Genomic DNA, 18025 nt, shown 5'->3' on the forward strand with positions numbered 1-18025 from the left:
AGATCGTTCGTGGTCTAGACCTTAGTTCTTCGAAGGCTAGATAGGCACTAGCCCTGAGAGTTTAGTTTAAAATCAGACCTAACCTGGGCAATGTGACAAACAGCTTCTGGGTTAGGATCCTGAAGTATTGAGGAGGTTTTTAGTGGGTAGTTCACGTTTTTGGAGAGTCTCACATTACAGGCTGGCCACCTGTGTGCATACATGTACTTTCCTGCCTCTCCCTCAAAAAAAGCTATAGCTATGTTAGTCTTATACAAAGAAGGTTGAAGTTCATCATATAAAGCCAGACAATTACACAAGTTTTGTTTCAGATTGTATAGTTTTATTTTAATAGATAATATTTTTGATTCAAAGTATTTATAAAAAGATATTAACTTAAAAGTTGTTTCACTATATAAATTCACACATGTTTCTAATATACAAAATAATTAATATTAATTTGTTCAAAAGTTTAAACATTTATACAAATATTTATGTTCTAGGCCCCCTTACTCCTTTAATGTGAAAACATTTAAACAGAAAAATTAATTACTATAGATGTTTGAATTATACTTGTTATTGCCGTACACATGGGAGTACGCAGCAGGTAGCCCCCTCCATTAGGATAGAGTTATGATAGTAAAAAGACACATTATCACCATATATAAGGATAATAATAAGAAATTCATTTGAATAGAAGGTTGGAAAAATGACTAAACAGAAATTGTAAAAACATTAAGTACTGTAATTTAATTTACACTTTCTTTTACATTTTTGGTACCATAGATGTTTTAATTGGTGTTAGATCTTTTGCGGTAGGTTGTATTTGGGTTTTGAGCAATGTATTCATTGTTGTAAATTGGTGATTTCTGTTGGTTTTGGGCAGTGGACTGATGTTGATTTTGGTATTCGTAAGGGTCTGGAAGCCTTCCAATTTTGGTAGGATATTGATGGTGGATGATGTAGTTGTGTTGTGGCAGCTGCTCTTGTTGATATGGGTGATAAGAATCTTGTTGTTGGTAGTAGATATTGTTTTGATTATTTCCTTCTTGTTCATATTGCTGAGTCTGTCTATTGTCTTTCAGATCAAGTTGTCTTTGTGGTATGAAATCATGAACAAACTGTACATTCCCTGGTCCGTCATGGGGTGGTGTCAGTGCTTCACCATTTCCTTGGCTTTGCTGATGACTTTCAACACTCAAGCTGTATTGATCATTATTTTGCACTTTAGGTACTTCAAGCGGATAATAACTTTGTTTATAATTTTCTAGAGGGAAATGAGGGAATAAAGGAGTCCTTTCTTGAAAATGAAAATTCCCAAAATGAGCAGCATCCAGGAGTGGATCTTGATGGAAGTTTGGTAAAAGCAATGAGTGTGTCAGGTAATCTCTTTGTTCATCATAGTAGTTCTGGTTGAGACTGTCCCTTCGATGTCCCTCTACATCGTTCTGATGACTCCCATCGCTTTTAGGTTCAGGGACTGAAGTTGTTGGAACTGATGGTGCTGGAGTTTCTGAATTAGCTTGACTATCACTTGCTACTTCACCAGAATTAGTTAAATCCACGACTCCTGCATTTTTTGAATCTTTTCTGATCATCTGAACACCCGAAGACAGAATCTCGTCTATATCATGCCAACCATTGGCAGGGGAGTATTGATATTGAGTGGGGTATTGGTTTACTGGGGGATATATCCCTCCCCCAGGAGGATGGAGGTAGATCTCTGCCTGGTAATTGAATGGAGAAATCCCACTTGGAGGTCTAGGAACTGATCCAAGACTGGAGAATGCAGCAGTGGGGTCATGTTGCCCTTGAAATGGTATTATAAGGATTTGTGCCTTAAGTGGTGTCAAGGGATGATGACCTGAGGGTGGGATCAGATTTGGAAATGGATTCAAGGGTGCTGTAGGGAGAGGGTTAGGTGGTGGTTGGACTTGAGCTTGATTGTTGGGAGCAACTTGTGGAACAGGTTCTGTAGATGGAGTGTTCGTTGTTGTAGGAGTTACTGTCGGTCGGATGACTTCTGTATCTGGAGGTTGAGCTGAGGAGGATTTGAACAGGTTTTTCTTTTGCTGCAGTAAGTTTTTAGAGGATGCTAGGAGATCTGCTTTGGTTGACTGCTGGGGACTGGTTTGTTTCTGTGGCCGGTACGAATAAACCATTGGAGCTTGCTGTTTTTGTGGCTGAAGGACATCTACAAAACTTCTGAATAAAACCCCAATAGTACGTTTATCTCTGTAGTTTTCACTGTCACTTTCATTCTCACACCTACTGCAGGTTGAATGCAGAAGTAGAATCAAGAGTAAAAAATTTACTAGTTTTGGATTGATTCTACAATTGAGTAATAAAGCCATCATTTAATGCTTAAACACACAATGAAGTCACTCAAAATCACTTTAGTCTGTCAAACTTTATAATATCATGAGTATACCATATCCAACAAATATTTCGGTTCACATTTCCAGAAATGGATATGAAAATCTGTAAACACAATACAATGACTTAAAAAATAATACCCTTTTCATAATGTTAAGACTGCTGGTTTACATTGTTAGCTTTAACCGTGGAAAAATAATAACTTTTTCACAAAATGAAAAGCGAATTTTAGAAATTTTGCAGGATTTAAAAAATAAATCATTGGTTACGTTTTCTAAGCTACAGCCTTTTTTTAGAACCTCATTTTGGATTATTTTAGAAAAGAAATAGATAATATAGCTAAAAATATATAAATACTAATTTTTACATAAACAATTTTAAAATAAACCAAAGAAATTAAATATTATTTTACCAAACCTAAATATACAAATGTCTCAACAAAATTTTAGGTTGAGAAATTTATAGACAATGTTTTACATAAATAGGCTACTTTTTTAGAAGATACATACATACAAAAAAAGCAAAGATTATTGAGTTTTTTATGCAAACACTAAAATGTCTTATGTTGTAATCCAAACATATTTATTAAGAAGGAGTATATACTGTAGTAAAAATTACTATTATGCTTATCATGCAAAAAGTACAAAATGAAATGCCAATGGCAACTAATAATTTTTAAACATCTGAGGTTTTTAATTTCCTAGTAAAAAATATTACTTATAGGATGTTTTATGTTTGAGTATAAACTGTTGGATATCTTTAAATGTATATACATTTTTTAATGAAGGAAAAATACATTTACTGTGAGGGTTTATTTTACAACATATTTTACGTGTTGCAATTCAGGTAGTGCCATTTAAAAGTCTAGTTAACACAAAAATCGATTACATTGAGATCCAGGGTTAACGTTAAACCTTGGGTATTTCATGAAAATGAACATCGTAAATTAATACAAGACAATTTAAATTTAATTACTTTTATTATTTGAAAAGTAATAGCAGTAAACTGTATTAGTAATGTAATATACTACATTAAAAAATAATACATTTTTATCACCTGTGTGAAAAATCAATAGAATATTAATTTGAATATATATATATAGAATTAGATGAAATACTTTCTATGAATAAGGATTGATGATAATCACCAGTTAATTTTTATTAGAAAGTATGATTTTGGTTTGGGATGTTTAAAATTCAAAACAGTTAGAATATTAATTTGGTTAACATTGACAGAGCTTTGGGTGGCTATATATATAAATCAACAATTAATCAAGGTTATTTTATACTTGTTAAAATGTTTTTATTATTTAAACATGGTGGTATTAACAATATTTCTGATATGAGTAAATATAGAGAAGGAATAGATTACTGCCCGCAACATAGCTATGTAAATGAATGTCGAATTAAACTTTGAAGGCGTTACTGAAGTCAGTTCTTTGCTGTCACAATATTTCTAAAGAAGCCGGACATTAATTATTTACAAATACGATATGAAATGTATAGTGAGAGTGTTTTGTACTCTACATAGAGTTCGTTTATGTTTGAGATTGATTTGTCATAATCGATTTGATATAAGAAAATGTAGTTAGTTTTTAAACATAATCTTAAAATAATTTAATATTTATAACTCAAAATATATGTTGTTACTTTTTAAATAGTTTTAAATGGTGTGTATATTTTTATAATTAAATTGTTATTCAATTTGTATAGGTAACGTATTTGTTATAATATACTAATTACATGTTTCAAAAAAACATTATATTGTTTAGTTTTTACATTTGTAATAATATGACATAAAAGTTACACTTTATTTATGATTTTAATAATTAAAACATGTGTTTTTGTATTTTTATTGTTCCTAAAGGGAATTAAATTTAATTTAAAAACATTATAACTGGCAAATTATTTAATTGTATTATCTTTTAATTCCGTTATTTATATATTTAAAATACTCTTTTATTTTGTCCATAACTATATTAACAGTTTGATTAAAATAATTTAAAACATCCTTTCAAAATCTTAATTTTAAAGTTACTCCAACATTATTGCAAGCACACGATTAAATCATAACAATGAATAAACACAATATTGGGTTTTTTTATAAAAACGTAATTTTTATACAACAATTTTTGAACAAATTCTATGAGTTATAATAAAGAGCATTTTAAGATGATTAATTTAAATCCACAATTTAAATAGCAGTTGTTAAATTAGATAAATTTAGCACCAAAAATAACAAAATCCAAGGGGTCGCGTAGTTTTCACTCTCCGGAACGTAGCACAGACACTAGAGCACTGTATACATACTGGAGTACAACACACACACGCACTTCACATGAGTGAGTGAAACTATGGCGACGTCCTACCGGTTCTTATAAACTCTGTGATCACTCTACTGAACAGTTGCACAACGAGAACACGGACCCACCTACCCTCGGCTTTCATTCAGTGTCACTTTTACTGGCCACCCGCTCATCCATTCCAAAGGCGCATCCACCGGAACAGCTGATTATTGTCATCGTCTCAGCTGACTCGTTGTAGTACCATTGCAATATTTACGCACGCTAGGCACTTGGATGGGAAAACTACTATTATTATAACGATGCAATATCCGTCTGAATTTCAAATAAATGTTTAGAGAAAGTATTTTCGCTTTTCATTAAAATTGCTGTTGTAAGATTATACTTTAAATAATTATAAGTTCTCAGGATATTTGCGAGATATACAATTGAAGAAAGATTACGAAGGTTGTAAGTTAATCAGGAATTATATTTATTAGTATTGATTTAATAAAACTCCAACCTTTCTAAATACTTACAATTCTTTCATGACACCAAGCACAGAAGACACAGTTCAAATCCTTTGGTTTTTATAGACATTTATTGTTATGTCAAGATAATAAAAATATTAAAAGGAATAAAAAGAATGAAACGCGTTTAAAGTAAAAGAGTCGTAGCGAGACCCGCAAAATAGTTGATCTCTTGTTCGCAGCCATGGCTAGCACAAGGTGTCAATAAGTTCTTGCTTCTAAAATGACAATGATAGGTTCTCACGAAAATTGGTTAGTAAAAAACGATTTATGAAATTACTTATTTAAGAAGGAGGCTGTGAGAGACGAAAGTGTAATATATAACTACATCTAGATGTCTAGTTATAGCCTTTCAATTTAATCACGTACTTTATTTGCTCTCTTGGGCAGGTAGCGGAGATACTCTTCTTAACTTAAAACTGGAAGATTTCTGCTTGGCTTTCTGGATGACGGGATATAGTCAGGATTAGTAAGGGTTGGATGTTGGGGAAACCTCCTGCCGAGATCCCATGGTAGAGTTACCGCAGGAAGATACTAGCTGTTATCTCAGCCATACCTTGAAAGAAGGGAAGGCCTGCTCTATTCCAGTTAACGCGAAAAGAGAATGCATCTGTGCCTTACATTTTACACTTTCTGAAGCCTTTAACTCTAAGAAAATCCCACTACTCCAACTAGCGTCCTCCTCAGTAAAGATCAAGGTCGATAGGCCATCAGCACAATATTTCGAGTGATATACCGCTCCTGAACATCCATATGCCAGCCAGAAGTAAATTCAACAAGTAATCGTTATCTATTTAACCTAATTTACATTGATTCATGTAGAACCTGCAGCAGCTCTGGTAAGACTTCTTGTTCCTCCCATAAATTTTATACTGGTATTTTTATTTTCGACACGAGAGGTTAAAATGTTAAATGTTTGTTGAGAGGAATGGATTAAGAATTATCATAAGAAAAATAACTTTGTCATACAATAAAATAAAATATGCGTGCCTTACAATTTGTGTTTACCGTCTAAAGTGACTGATATTTAGGGATTAACTATAAGGTTCACTGATGCTTAGCGGTATTGAAAACAAGGGCAAATCGTTTTATGTTGTTCATAACATTACATCTAATTATATATAGTCAATTTCAGCACTTTTTGAAATTCGAATGACATCCCCTCCCATCTACGTATGGTCTGCTCAGTTGAGAATACTTCACCTCAGATTTTTCTTACTTCTGCAGTCGAATAGGTAGATTAACTTCAAACAACTAAATGAAACAAAACAATTCAAAACTCGACTAAAGCACTTTCTTGTGTCAAAGGCGTTTTACTCGACTGATGAGTTCATAATAGGCCGCTGGGATGAACATATTTGAAATTAACAGCAACCACGAAACCCCCGGTTCTGATACATACACGTATTGTATTGCATTGTATTTTGGTATCTTGATACCTAAACATCATTTATCTGATGTAGTGTTTTATTTTATTAGTTACGTTGACGCATTCCATACAAATACTGTAATTGCTTCAAGCAATAATGCATATTATTATTGTTATTATAACTTGCAGCACTACGCCTTGAGAGGCAGCAATCCCAAAAAGGTCAATTGTCTTCCGAGGAGAAATTTATAGCTCTGATTTACCACAGCAAAGAGGATATTAGATCCAAGTTATCCAGAAACTCGCCAGTGTTTTGGGGCTCCCAAGTCGGAGAGTGAAACAGTGTATAAATACCATGAAATAACTCAAATTTCTTTCCAATATTATTTTCATGAAAAATGATATAAGTTCATGATAAAGCTTTGAGAAGACCGCCAGGTTATCGTTTACGATATGAAGACGACGCGTTACTTATCTCTGTAAAAGACGGTTCTAGGGGTTATGATTTACTTTTTAATATACTCGTAGATTTCACGTCTTGTTGTTATTGTTTATCCAGTCAAAATAATCAATATTACAGTGTAATGTGTTTTTGTTAAATTGCTGTTTCTGTTCTTTGTCTCTAAATAGCACGCAGCCAGAATATTTCAGAACGGCAACAGCTTTTAGCACTGGAGACCTATCTTCTTGCAGAATATTACAACAATACCAACATAATGTTACTCGCAGAAATGAGATGTCTTATTATTTTAAGTAGAATAAAAACGTGTCAAAATCATAAAGAATATCAAAGACATTATTTTGAAGACATGGGCTTTTCTTTGTGATCATAGAAAATATATATCAGTAGCCACTATTAATTTACACTGAGTATAATAGTATTACTCACATATAATTTAACATTTAATAAATACTCTTGTACATCTAATCCAATCATGTAAGAATCCAAAGACAATTTTAAATAATCCATATCACTTTATTAATGCTGGAGTTACGATGTTCAATTAGGCCGATTTCATTGCGAGACGATACTGATAAGAATTTGAATGAAATGAGAGGAAATGATCAAAAGCAAGTAAAATTAAAGGCATTCCATACTTTGTTAGCGAGGTCGAGCGAGTTAGGTTAATTTTGTTGATCCTTTTCATTGTTTTGTATGGAAGCCCCGAGTCTAATTGTAAGAGAATTGTCGCTGATGATGGCTACTGGCTGAATACAACACGTTGTTCCTTCACAAAGGCCTTGGAGGAAGTGCTCCTCTTTGTTGATCAATCAGATTCATGGATGCCCTCTCACGCCAGCTTACAGGTCACCGGCCTGGGGTTGGATCTTCCTGCTTGGGCTGTCGCTAGTTGTCGGCACTTGGGTCATCTTCTATCATCACAAATCTGCGAGTCCCAAATCGTGCATTTAAAAAAATTATTTATCATTATTTACGGAATAGAAACTTACACCCGATGATTTTGTTATGTAAAATTTACGACCTTGAACCACTGATCTCTACAGTATCTGGATGGTAGATACACATTCTTCCTGCATATTTTAGGCCTTAATTTTGGGTATTGTGAAAAATCATGTGGTCTCGTCACTGAGTTCTTGGCAGCCATATGTATTAGTAATGGTGTTATACTTGTAATATATGTGATGTTCGTAAGCTCTAATTAGACATAAATGAAATAGATTGCAATATTATGTCTTTCTGGATTGTTTATGGATTGGCCTACAATGAGTAAAATCTTAAAAGTTACTTCTTGGTAACTAATGTTAGCAAAACAAATACTAAATATACATTTAAAACAAATAATACTATTTAAATCCTAACATTAGTTCTAAATCTATTATACTATTATATAAAAATTGAATCGGATGCTGTCTGTGTTTATGTCTCAATCACGTAAAAACAACTGGACCGATTGTATTGAAATTTTACAGAGGCATTCTTAGGGTCTCTGGACCAAATAAACCTACTCCTATTTCGAAAATCCCGCCGGGCTATGTCCCACTGGTCTTGACAATTCCCTATTTGGCTTAATCAGCAAATATTTAATGTTTGTAAACATTATAATATGACAATACAATCATACCTTTAATTAATTTAAGTACCATCTTAAATGTCTTGAAAGTATATGGAATTGAAAGTATAGAGTAAGATTAAAGTATCAACACTTCTTGTCTTAACCTTCTATGCATTCGCTGATGAGAGATTATTCAGACAATAAAAAGGAAGTTTTAGTACAAATATACATTTAACTGTAAATTTTGCCAAATATTAAGTATGCATTGCTAGATCATTAGTATAATGTGGATGACAAAGACACAGTAATTACCTAAATCTTTTATAGATTTTAATATTATTATATAACACATCTTAGTTGTTTTTGGACTGAAGTAGACATTTTAGACAAACTCAAACTATGACACCAGATATTTCCTTAGAACGGAATAAACTACAATGGCTATATGTATACATTCTTTTTGGCCGAAAAAGGCTTCTAAGAATTGCTTACGTGTATATATTCTTGATCGGGGCATGAAATCAAATCAACTTCCGTTTCAAAATGACAAAAGAGCCCTATTATTTATACAATCATTGGAAATAAATTCAAGTTTTAATGGTAGCCTATTTATAAAACGTTTGACTTCCCACTTGAGGGTCCCAAACACTAGCGGGTTCTGGTTAACTTTGATCTACTACTATCTTCTTTGATGTGGTAAATCAGAGCTATAGATTTCTCCTTAGCTTTTCAACTTAAATCTAAAACGAATTATATGAATGGAATATTTGTCCATGATTATCTCAGGAGTGCTTAGAATATAATTACAATATATTCCACTATCGTCCTTTGAGTTACAATTAGGGATACTGTTTCACACATTACTTGTAAAATTGCTGGATTAAACTACATTCCTTCTTCCATTCAGTTTAAAAGAAATTTGCCCACGATGACCCTGTTTTTATACTAATAGTATTAATTATGTCATGTTACTGCTCTTATCACAAGAAAAAATAGCAAATATTAAGAAATAGCCACGTTCTTAGATAACGTAATAGAATTGATCAATTTCCCCGGTTTTCCTCCAGAGTGTTGTAAAAACAAGTCTTTCGTATTAATTAAGTGCATTGCTACAAAGTCTTTCTCATAAGATGTACATGCGACTAATATACTTTCTCAGCCTTCCGAGTGGCAGGGGGGACTGGAGCAGTTATGTACGAGTCTGCTAGAACAGGATGTGGTAGCGAACCTGTTGGTCTGATCCTTTTCTGAGGAGATTACTGGAGATTGTCGTTGATAGCAAAACAATCACGTCACTCCGTACAGGCACTATCTTCCTTCGCCGATAGAAAATACGATAAATGTCTTAATTACTTTCCCATATCTACAGTTTTTATGGTGATCACTCACATTATACACCATTTAGACATTATTACTATCACTTAAAAAGGTGCATAGGCCTACTTATAAAAGTTACTTATTTCATAAAATAATAAAATTTACAAGCGTTAAAAGAAGGAAAACACCGTTTTATTGTAAATGAGATAATTATGCAAGCATGTATACATCAAAAACCTAACAATTATAAAACGTTTGTACTTCGTTATTGACGAAAAAGTTACAACAATATATATTTGGTAAACAGTGACAAAGAATAATTACATTTATTTTACCAAAGAATTTTGAATTGGACAACTCAGCGTGTTTCCTACTGTGTAATAGTGTGAAATTTAATATTGAGGATAAGAATTTCAAATTAGATCCTCAATTGAGAAATGGTAAAGAATGTTCCTTAGAAGGAAAAATATCTAAGGTGAATCTAACTCAAAGCTTAATAAAGGCAGAAAAACAAAATCCTTCTATTCTCTTTTACCCCTCTGTTAATTAATTTCCGAAGTTTCGCAAGAGCACACAACTGCCGCCCCTCCCTCCTCTCCAACTGTGACCCCATCAAGCTCGCTACGCTCGATTCTAAGTTCACCAATCAACAACACAATACAGTCTTGGTGTAAGAGGACTCAAGGACTTGTCCCACAAACAAGTCCTGGGGCACCTCGACTAGGGACGCTGCGGTCCATTGTTCGACAGTGCCAAAAGTCGTTTAGTGATCAATAAACAACTGAATTGATGTATAGCCAGCCTAATCACATGTTTATACTACCGAGAAATGAATAATTAACTATTACAGGTCCAGGCTCACTTTACAGCATACCCATTTTACAGGTTGAATTGGCTTATTGTCAGAGACAGTTTATAAGGTTCTTGCAAAGCCAGTTTCATTATAATTGATCTTACTAAACGTTTTAAAGTGATAACGACGTCCAAATTAATTTGAATACTTTTGTTGATTAAAAACCGTGACTACTCTGTTAGAAATACACACTCTTGCCCCTAGGCTACGGTTAAGATTATTAGACCAAACCGTCTTATCTGATCTTTAGCCACCAGTATGTTAGTCTATAAGGTAAATAGCATCCCCAGGAAAGGAAATAGTAAGCTGAAAATTACGGATATCATTTTAAAACTTCTATTTTCCGCCAGATTAGCAATCAACCAAAAATTACTTACTTGAATCACCGAAAAACACAAGTATTTTAAAGTGAATATGGATGAATAATTGGAATATGAAGTGTAGTTTCGCTATTAGTTTATTTGTTTGCCATATCCTTCTTGCACACCGTTGAATGTGCAACTAGGGAAGTCGTACATCTTCACCTAAAATACGAGCTATAAAGATACATGCTGCTGTAATCTGGCTATGTGGCACAGGTGATGAAGAAGACTCATTCCGACGCACCCTAGGCATTCTCAAAATCTGATCTCTGTCCTTCATGTACACAAGCGACATACGCAGTTTTCAACATAGTTTCTATGAGCAAAGAATAAGTGAAGTTACTATTTGTAGCCTTGTTCCTATATTTAGCACCAGTTCAGCTAATTTCACTAATTTATTACACTCACATCTCAACACACCACTCAAGTTCGAACCTTACCAGTTATATTTTCGGATTTTAGGATCCTTTTCAGAGATTTCAGTTTCGAGTGTTCTGGTTCATTAATTTGTTGACAAAACCAGCGAATTGTCTGACAGCTCCTACAACTTCCACGTGACGTAGGCAGCGGCCGGGACCAACGGCCATGTGTGGGAAGCGATAGTTAGCCCTCTGTATTTATCCAATCTGCAAGACTTCTCTCGTCGATCCGATGTCACTGTGTTGGGCCGAACATGATGACTTAGCAAGTTTCTATCTTGGTGTAGATGATAAGGCAATACAGCATTGTTATTTTATCTAATAATAATATTATAATCATGAATTTTATCTTTAGCAAACATTTTGAAAAAGACAGAACTTGCTTGACACATGTGGAGATAAAAACAATTAATAAAAGATTTTAATTCTGGATATTATAAAATGAGATTTGTTTGAAATCCAATATAGATACCAGACGGGCTATTTTAAATATGACTTACGCGTACATTTAAAAAATTGTTTTTAGTTGGCCTAATTATTTTAATTTTGAGTGTAAAAATATACCTAAATAACTAATTCAGTACCGGTAGCTCTGTTTTGTTTCTGAAAGTAAAATTTTCATACAACTCAGGTTTTAACAATTTCCATTTCAAATGTTGGTAATTAATTAACTAAAGTGTTTTTATTTAATATAATTACTTATTTCCTCGGGATTTACAACTGCAAAAAATACCTCTATTTATTTCATTCGTAAATATTATATATAAAGAAAATATTAGGCCTAATTGTTGCACGAGTAGGGTTAAACAAGACATTTTGAGTTTACAATCTATAGAGTCACAAGTAATTACATAAAATAATTAAATTAATTTTAAACAATTAAAACTATTAGTTATTTCTGGGCGAAATAAGAAAAGTTGAAAATGGCGGTGCGTTTCTTGCCGACTATAAATGGTAAAGTTATTTAACCACTACATGTTTATTAAGATAATGGACCAATTTCATCTGTTACTGCTGTATTTAATTATGAATACATAAAAATATCTCCGGAAATACTAAAATATAAATCCAACAAGAATCGGGAAGATCTGTGCTTGGCATAATTTATAATGAAGGGTGAAGTACTCGCACAAATTGGTTTTGAAGAGGCCGCTGCCTCCAGAATACCCTTCCTCACAACGGCGGTTGTGCCAGGGTATTGAGTACCTAAACAAAGGGTAAAGGGGTGAGGAGGAGGGTGAAGGAGTTTCGCAAGTCTGCAAAAATAGGAGGTCTATGAACGACAGAGTGGAGTGAATATACTAGTGGAACATTTGCTATGGTCGTAGAAGATATTTGGGAACCCTGTGTACAGGTATTGTAATTGGTGTAGAATCAATTATTCTTTACCCAACCCCAATACCTCACCTAACTATTTCTTCAACAAAATCTCTTATAAGGCAACAAGCTTTAGAGAAGGTTTATTGAAATATAAAGTTGTAAATTATTGAATTCAAGTTCAATTCATCATTGTATTGTTTTACGTTTAACACTACAATGAAATGGTAATTCTTCCAACTAACAAAATAAATACAAAACAATAATTTCGCCCGATTCTCAAAATTTTCTCATTTTCAATCGTATCATTTTGGCTTCCTTTACTAAAAGTTCATAAAATGTATATAAACAATTTAACACAATATATGACGTCTAGAATTTTTGTATGGCTATGTTTCCATCTCGTACTATTAATTTATGACGTTTCTTTTCATGACTACATAATGGGATATGAAAATATATCATTACATACTGTATGCCTCCAGCTACAAACTCAAGAAAATAACATTTAGACGTAAATGATCCTTCACAATAAATTAATAAAAGAACTTTTAACAACTTACTAACACTAAACTACACTAACTATGCTAAATAATAAAATTATAAATTGTAATTAAATATTATAAAACTATAGTAAAGATTTTAAGTCTGATACTAAGGTAAATATGTAATGAAATTATAGATTAGAGTGTGAGTTTTATTATAATAAAAGTAAATGTACGAATGGTAGGCCACATTGAGTTACCAACAATCACAAAAAGTAGTTCTTCTTCTAAACGAGATAAGAACGGAATCTCACAGTATTAAAATAATAATATAGGGGAATAAATATTATCACTCAGTGATTAATGAACAAATTTTAGTGGTTTGTTTGGTTGTAAACTAGACTGATTAAAAGGTGATCTGTTTCTTTGAAGCTACATAAACGTACACTTCACAAAAATATGATACTACAACTACATGTGACAGTTTAAACTTAATTTTGATTTCCTGGATTAAAACAGGAAACGTCACTATGAGAACTCAAAATAACTCTAAAAGAACTGACATCCATGCAGTGTAATGGAAACTAAGTATTTTAAACCTTGGCTTGGTAAAAGTAGAAATGAATTTGAGTTAAATTTAGAAATTAGAAACGGCAGCCCAGTAAAACTGAAAAGCATTTATCCGATTACGATGAGTGGTAAAACAGCTTTTACTTCACTAACTACATCAGCTGGTTCTACAGCAGTTTGACGAACAGATTGAACTGCAAGTTGCAAGCACACTACTGCTGTTGTGTAATAAGGAAAGTGGATCTCAGAGCGCAGTCTGGACTACAAACTGGACATTGACAACTGATCGAGATAACGGCCACTAAAACGTTGCAATTTGTAAATAATCCAGATTGTTTGTCTGTCATGAACATTACAAACCCTGAGACAGGTTATTTTCTTAGTAGACGTCCTCAGTGTGTCCAAATTATATTCTCATTTAGAACTGTAAGCTCCCCTCTTGTAAGCCTAAAGGTGTCCTGCAAGGCTAAAAGATTGCTCCAATTATCTTTGTAATTTATGTTAAAGATCTCCCCCCTGTCAGATGTTGCTAATATGTTGACGATACAATGTCAATGTTCATGCCGATTTAGCTACGAAACTCGAATAAAAAATCTCTTCAGCTTTAAAAAGCCTCAATTCATAATTCCTTATTTTTAATACGATCGGAAACAAACTTGTTCATTTATAACTACAAATTCCTTTCTGAGAATACAATATTGCTGAATAATGGAATGTTCATTTTCTTAGTAGACGTCCTCAGTGTGTCCAAATTACACGCTCATTTGGAACAGACTAGTCTCCCCTCTTGTCAGTCACGTAAGGTGTCCTGCATGGCTCAATAATTGCTCCAGTTATCTTTGTTAATTATGTTTAAGATCTCCTTCTGTCAGATGTTGCTAATATGTTGACGATACAATCTTAATGTTCATGCTGATTTAGCTACGAAACTTGAATAAAAAATTTCTTTAACTTTGAAAAGCCTCATCTCATAATTCCATTTAATACGATCAGAAACAAACTTGTTCATTTCTAACTCCCAGGTTCTCATCCGAGAATGCAATTCTGCTGAATAACATTCCAATAAGGGAATGAAATATTGTGAATGTTTCGAGTCTTCATATCGATGCATAACTTAATCCTTGGAAACATCACATCGACTTATTGCATTCCAAACTCAGAGAGCTGTCGATATTATTTTTAAAATACTTATCTGGTTTCCTTGACAAAACAACTGTAGACTGTGTTGTTGTTGTAGTTGTTATCCTCTTTAATTCTACGGTTATTATGCTTAGGGGTATCGTAAAAAAATCCCTTGAAAGGGAATATACAATATAGAGATACGGGCAGGTTGAAAATATGTAAGCTACCGAGACGTTTTCTTGTGAAGGGGCCTTCACTTTTCATATACTTTCATACTATCAAGAACCTAACTACTTGACCAGTCGTCATTGAGAGAGTTTGAAAGAGGCTAAAAATAACTTTTTAATTCCTACATTACACCAGTCTTAGAGCATATCCTTTCTGAAACAATTAGATAAAACGACAGTTTAGGTTTTTGTGAAATAGAAATAAAACATTAGTAATTAGTAACTTTGCTTATCCGTATTGAATTTAAGCAAGCGTACAGGAGAAACGAACGGGCAGTACAGAAATGTTAAGATGATGTCCCTTTTTACTTTTATGATCTAGTAATGCAAGTTACTTGTTTATGACAGCACAGAGAACGAACGTAATACAGCCTGTTACCTAGGCAAGGCCTCATACAGCCAGCTAATGGTCGCATGTGACCAGACCACTCACTCACTCACTTGCAGAGTCAGGCACAACATCTGGGTCGGTGCTGATTACCTAGGAACGCATGGAGAGATTGTCGGTGAAAGTCGAATTACTGGAAATTACTTGACAGTGTCTGATTACAGGATTAGCACCCTTTAGGCAGGTTGAGACAGTACTAATAAGCCAAATGCCTGACCAGTCCAGACCTTGCGGAGACAATTTAGATTGTTGCAAATTATTTGCAAATGTTTCGAAATTAACGTTTGAAGTCTTGGATATATGGAGGGTCCTGGACCGCTTGTACAGACCTGACGACACAGGCTAAAACGTGTAAAGTTGCAAGTATTGGTTGCTACTTGACTTATGAAAAATTTGTGAAGAATTAATAATCATTTTTACTTTTCAAAATTTACCTGTAATGTCTACTTCTGAGACTTGAATTTATTGGTTTAATTCAAATAAATATCTGCTATAATAAATAGTACAAGTACTTAACTTATTTTCTTGTAAGTGTTGGTTAGTTTTTTTTTATTTATACATATTATTTCATTATTACCTTGCAGAAAGAAAAGGTTTTGCATTCATAAACCAATGATTTTGACTACTGATATCCAACATTTCATTTGTAATATAATTTTATCACGTGATGTTTATTTCATTTCACTTCTTAGTAAACATACTAGACTGTTATAAACATTACTAGTTGATTTCCCTATGATGTCATATAATTTAATTTTTAATTCTTTTTACTTGAGAGTAATAAAAAAATAAAAAAACACATTTTTTAGCGACTTATTACACTTGCAAAACACTACAAACTAAAATACGGAATTCGCAAAGTTATCTTTTCAGTATACAATCTTCTGTACGATATCTCCATACACGAGTATAATGTGTTGAGGATATAGATATACATAACAGCGACTCAACTAAATACAAATACAGAAAGAATATTAATTTTTCAGAATGTCAGTATAGAATGAATTCAGTGCATTTCCCATAAATTAAAAACCTATCCATTACTTCCGAAATAGGAATTGTTCAGTTTTAAAATTCCATGACAAAACTGTCAGAGATACAAACGTGTTCGGCTCACCTGTGAACAACATGTATCCTCCAGCTATGATGATGGCGAAGAGAGCGAATAGCTTAGCATAGGTGAATGTGTCCTGTACTATGGTGGCCCACTTCACGTCCCAACAGTTGATGAAGGTTAGGATCACTGTAACATATTACATATCTGGTTACAATACTGAAAAATATATACAGGACATGTAAAATATTGTGGAAGGTCTCGTTGTGCAATTCATTTACTAGTAGTCTGGGAGGCGACAACCAATTGATATTGTATTGAAGGATATTATTGTACAGCTAAAGTGTGTAAATGTCTATGATGTATTGATAATGTAAGACATAACATAGTGTTCGTACAATAGATAGAAGTCTTTCTACTACAAAAGAATATGCTGGGAAAGGTTTTGATAAGGGTCGGTACCAAAGATATACTATATGAAAAATCTGTCCTTAGGTCATATATTTGTAAACTTCACACAAAAACATGAATCTCCGGAACGATAATCAAAATTATTTATAAGCCATACAGTTTGTATCAATCAATGATATAAAGAGACAAAGTTTTAAGATCACATTTATTTTTATTCGAGAGAAATACTCATACATAATACAATTTTATAAGTTTTCACATTATATTATAAAAGTTTTATTTAATTACATGGACGTTTACAAGTTTATTCATTACAATATTTTACTAAAATCGTAAAATCTCTTTTGCAGAACAATATAAGGGATTCGCAGATTATTTATCATATAATTTTAAATTTAAAACGAATTGCGTTATACAAATAATTAATGAGTACATTACCTTGGATGCAAACGTGTGGGATCCAGAATATAAACGAAACGGGCAAATAGTGTACTAAAGCTGTGTTAGCGCCCATTAATATTTCTTTTACTTATAACTTAGCTCTGAGATTTGCAGGCTTTAAATTGCAATGATCCTTACACTAAATTGGTATGGCTTTTACAATAATCCAACTCATGAACTCTTGATTAGACATCTGTAACTTCTCCAACAGCCAGCCATCAGACCATGAAGAACTCCGACAAGGTGTCTCTACGTGTTCACGACATTGTACACGATCAAAGGAGAGGTTGATGAGGGAGATGTTCAATACTGATTACACATTTAATTAGTTTAAATTAACGAATCTCTTCTTGTGTGACGATGTTCTAATATGACAATATTTGATGTAAAGAAAGAGTGCCAGTACCAGTGCAGTCTCTTGTGGATTGACGCAAGAACCTTGTTATCCTCGCCCCATCCATATGACTGTGACTACGGTGTATGATTACACGAAGTTGACGAACTGGTTG

General features: G+C 33.2%; 2 protein-coding genes across 2 annotated transcripts in view; both read right to left on the bottom strand.

Moving 5' to 3' along the window:
* LOC124359419 (Y+L amino acid transporter 2) overlaps positions 1 to 18025 on the bottom strand; it is a 141437-nt gene that overhangs the window by 29287 nt on the left and 94125 nt on the right. Inside the window, exon 4 of the mRNA XM_046812150.1 lies at positions 16728 to 16853. Coding sequence (XP_046668106.1) covers positions 16728 to 16853 — 126 coding nt within the window. The remainder of the gene's footprint in view (positions 1 to 16727; positions 16854 to 18025) is intronic.
* Positions 704 to 16719, bottom strand: LOC124359418. The gene is made up of 2 exons (XM_046812149.1): positions 4585 to 16719; positions 704 to 2460 (listed from the first exon to the last, which is right to left on the bottom strand). Exon 2 carries the CDS (start codon positions 2334 to 2336, stop codon positions 771 to 773), a length of 1566 nt encoding a protein of 521 aa, XP_046668105.1. The 5' UTR covers positions 2337 to 2460; positions 4585 to 16719; the 3' UTR covers positions 704 to 770.

The sequence above is a fragment of the Homalodisca vitripennis genome, chromosome 4 (genome assembly GCF_021130785.1).
Source record: "Homalodisca vitripennis isolate AUS2020 chromosome 4, UT_GWSS_2.1, whole genome shotgun sequence".
NCBI classification, from domain to species: domain Eukaryota; kingdom Metazoa; phylum Arthropoda; class Insecta; order Hemiptera; family Cicadellidae; genus Homalodisca; species Homalodisca vitripennis.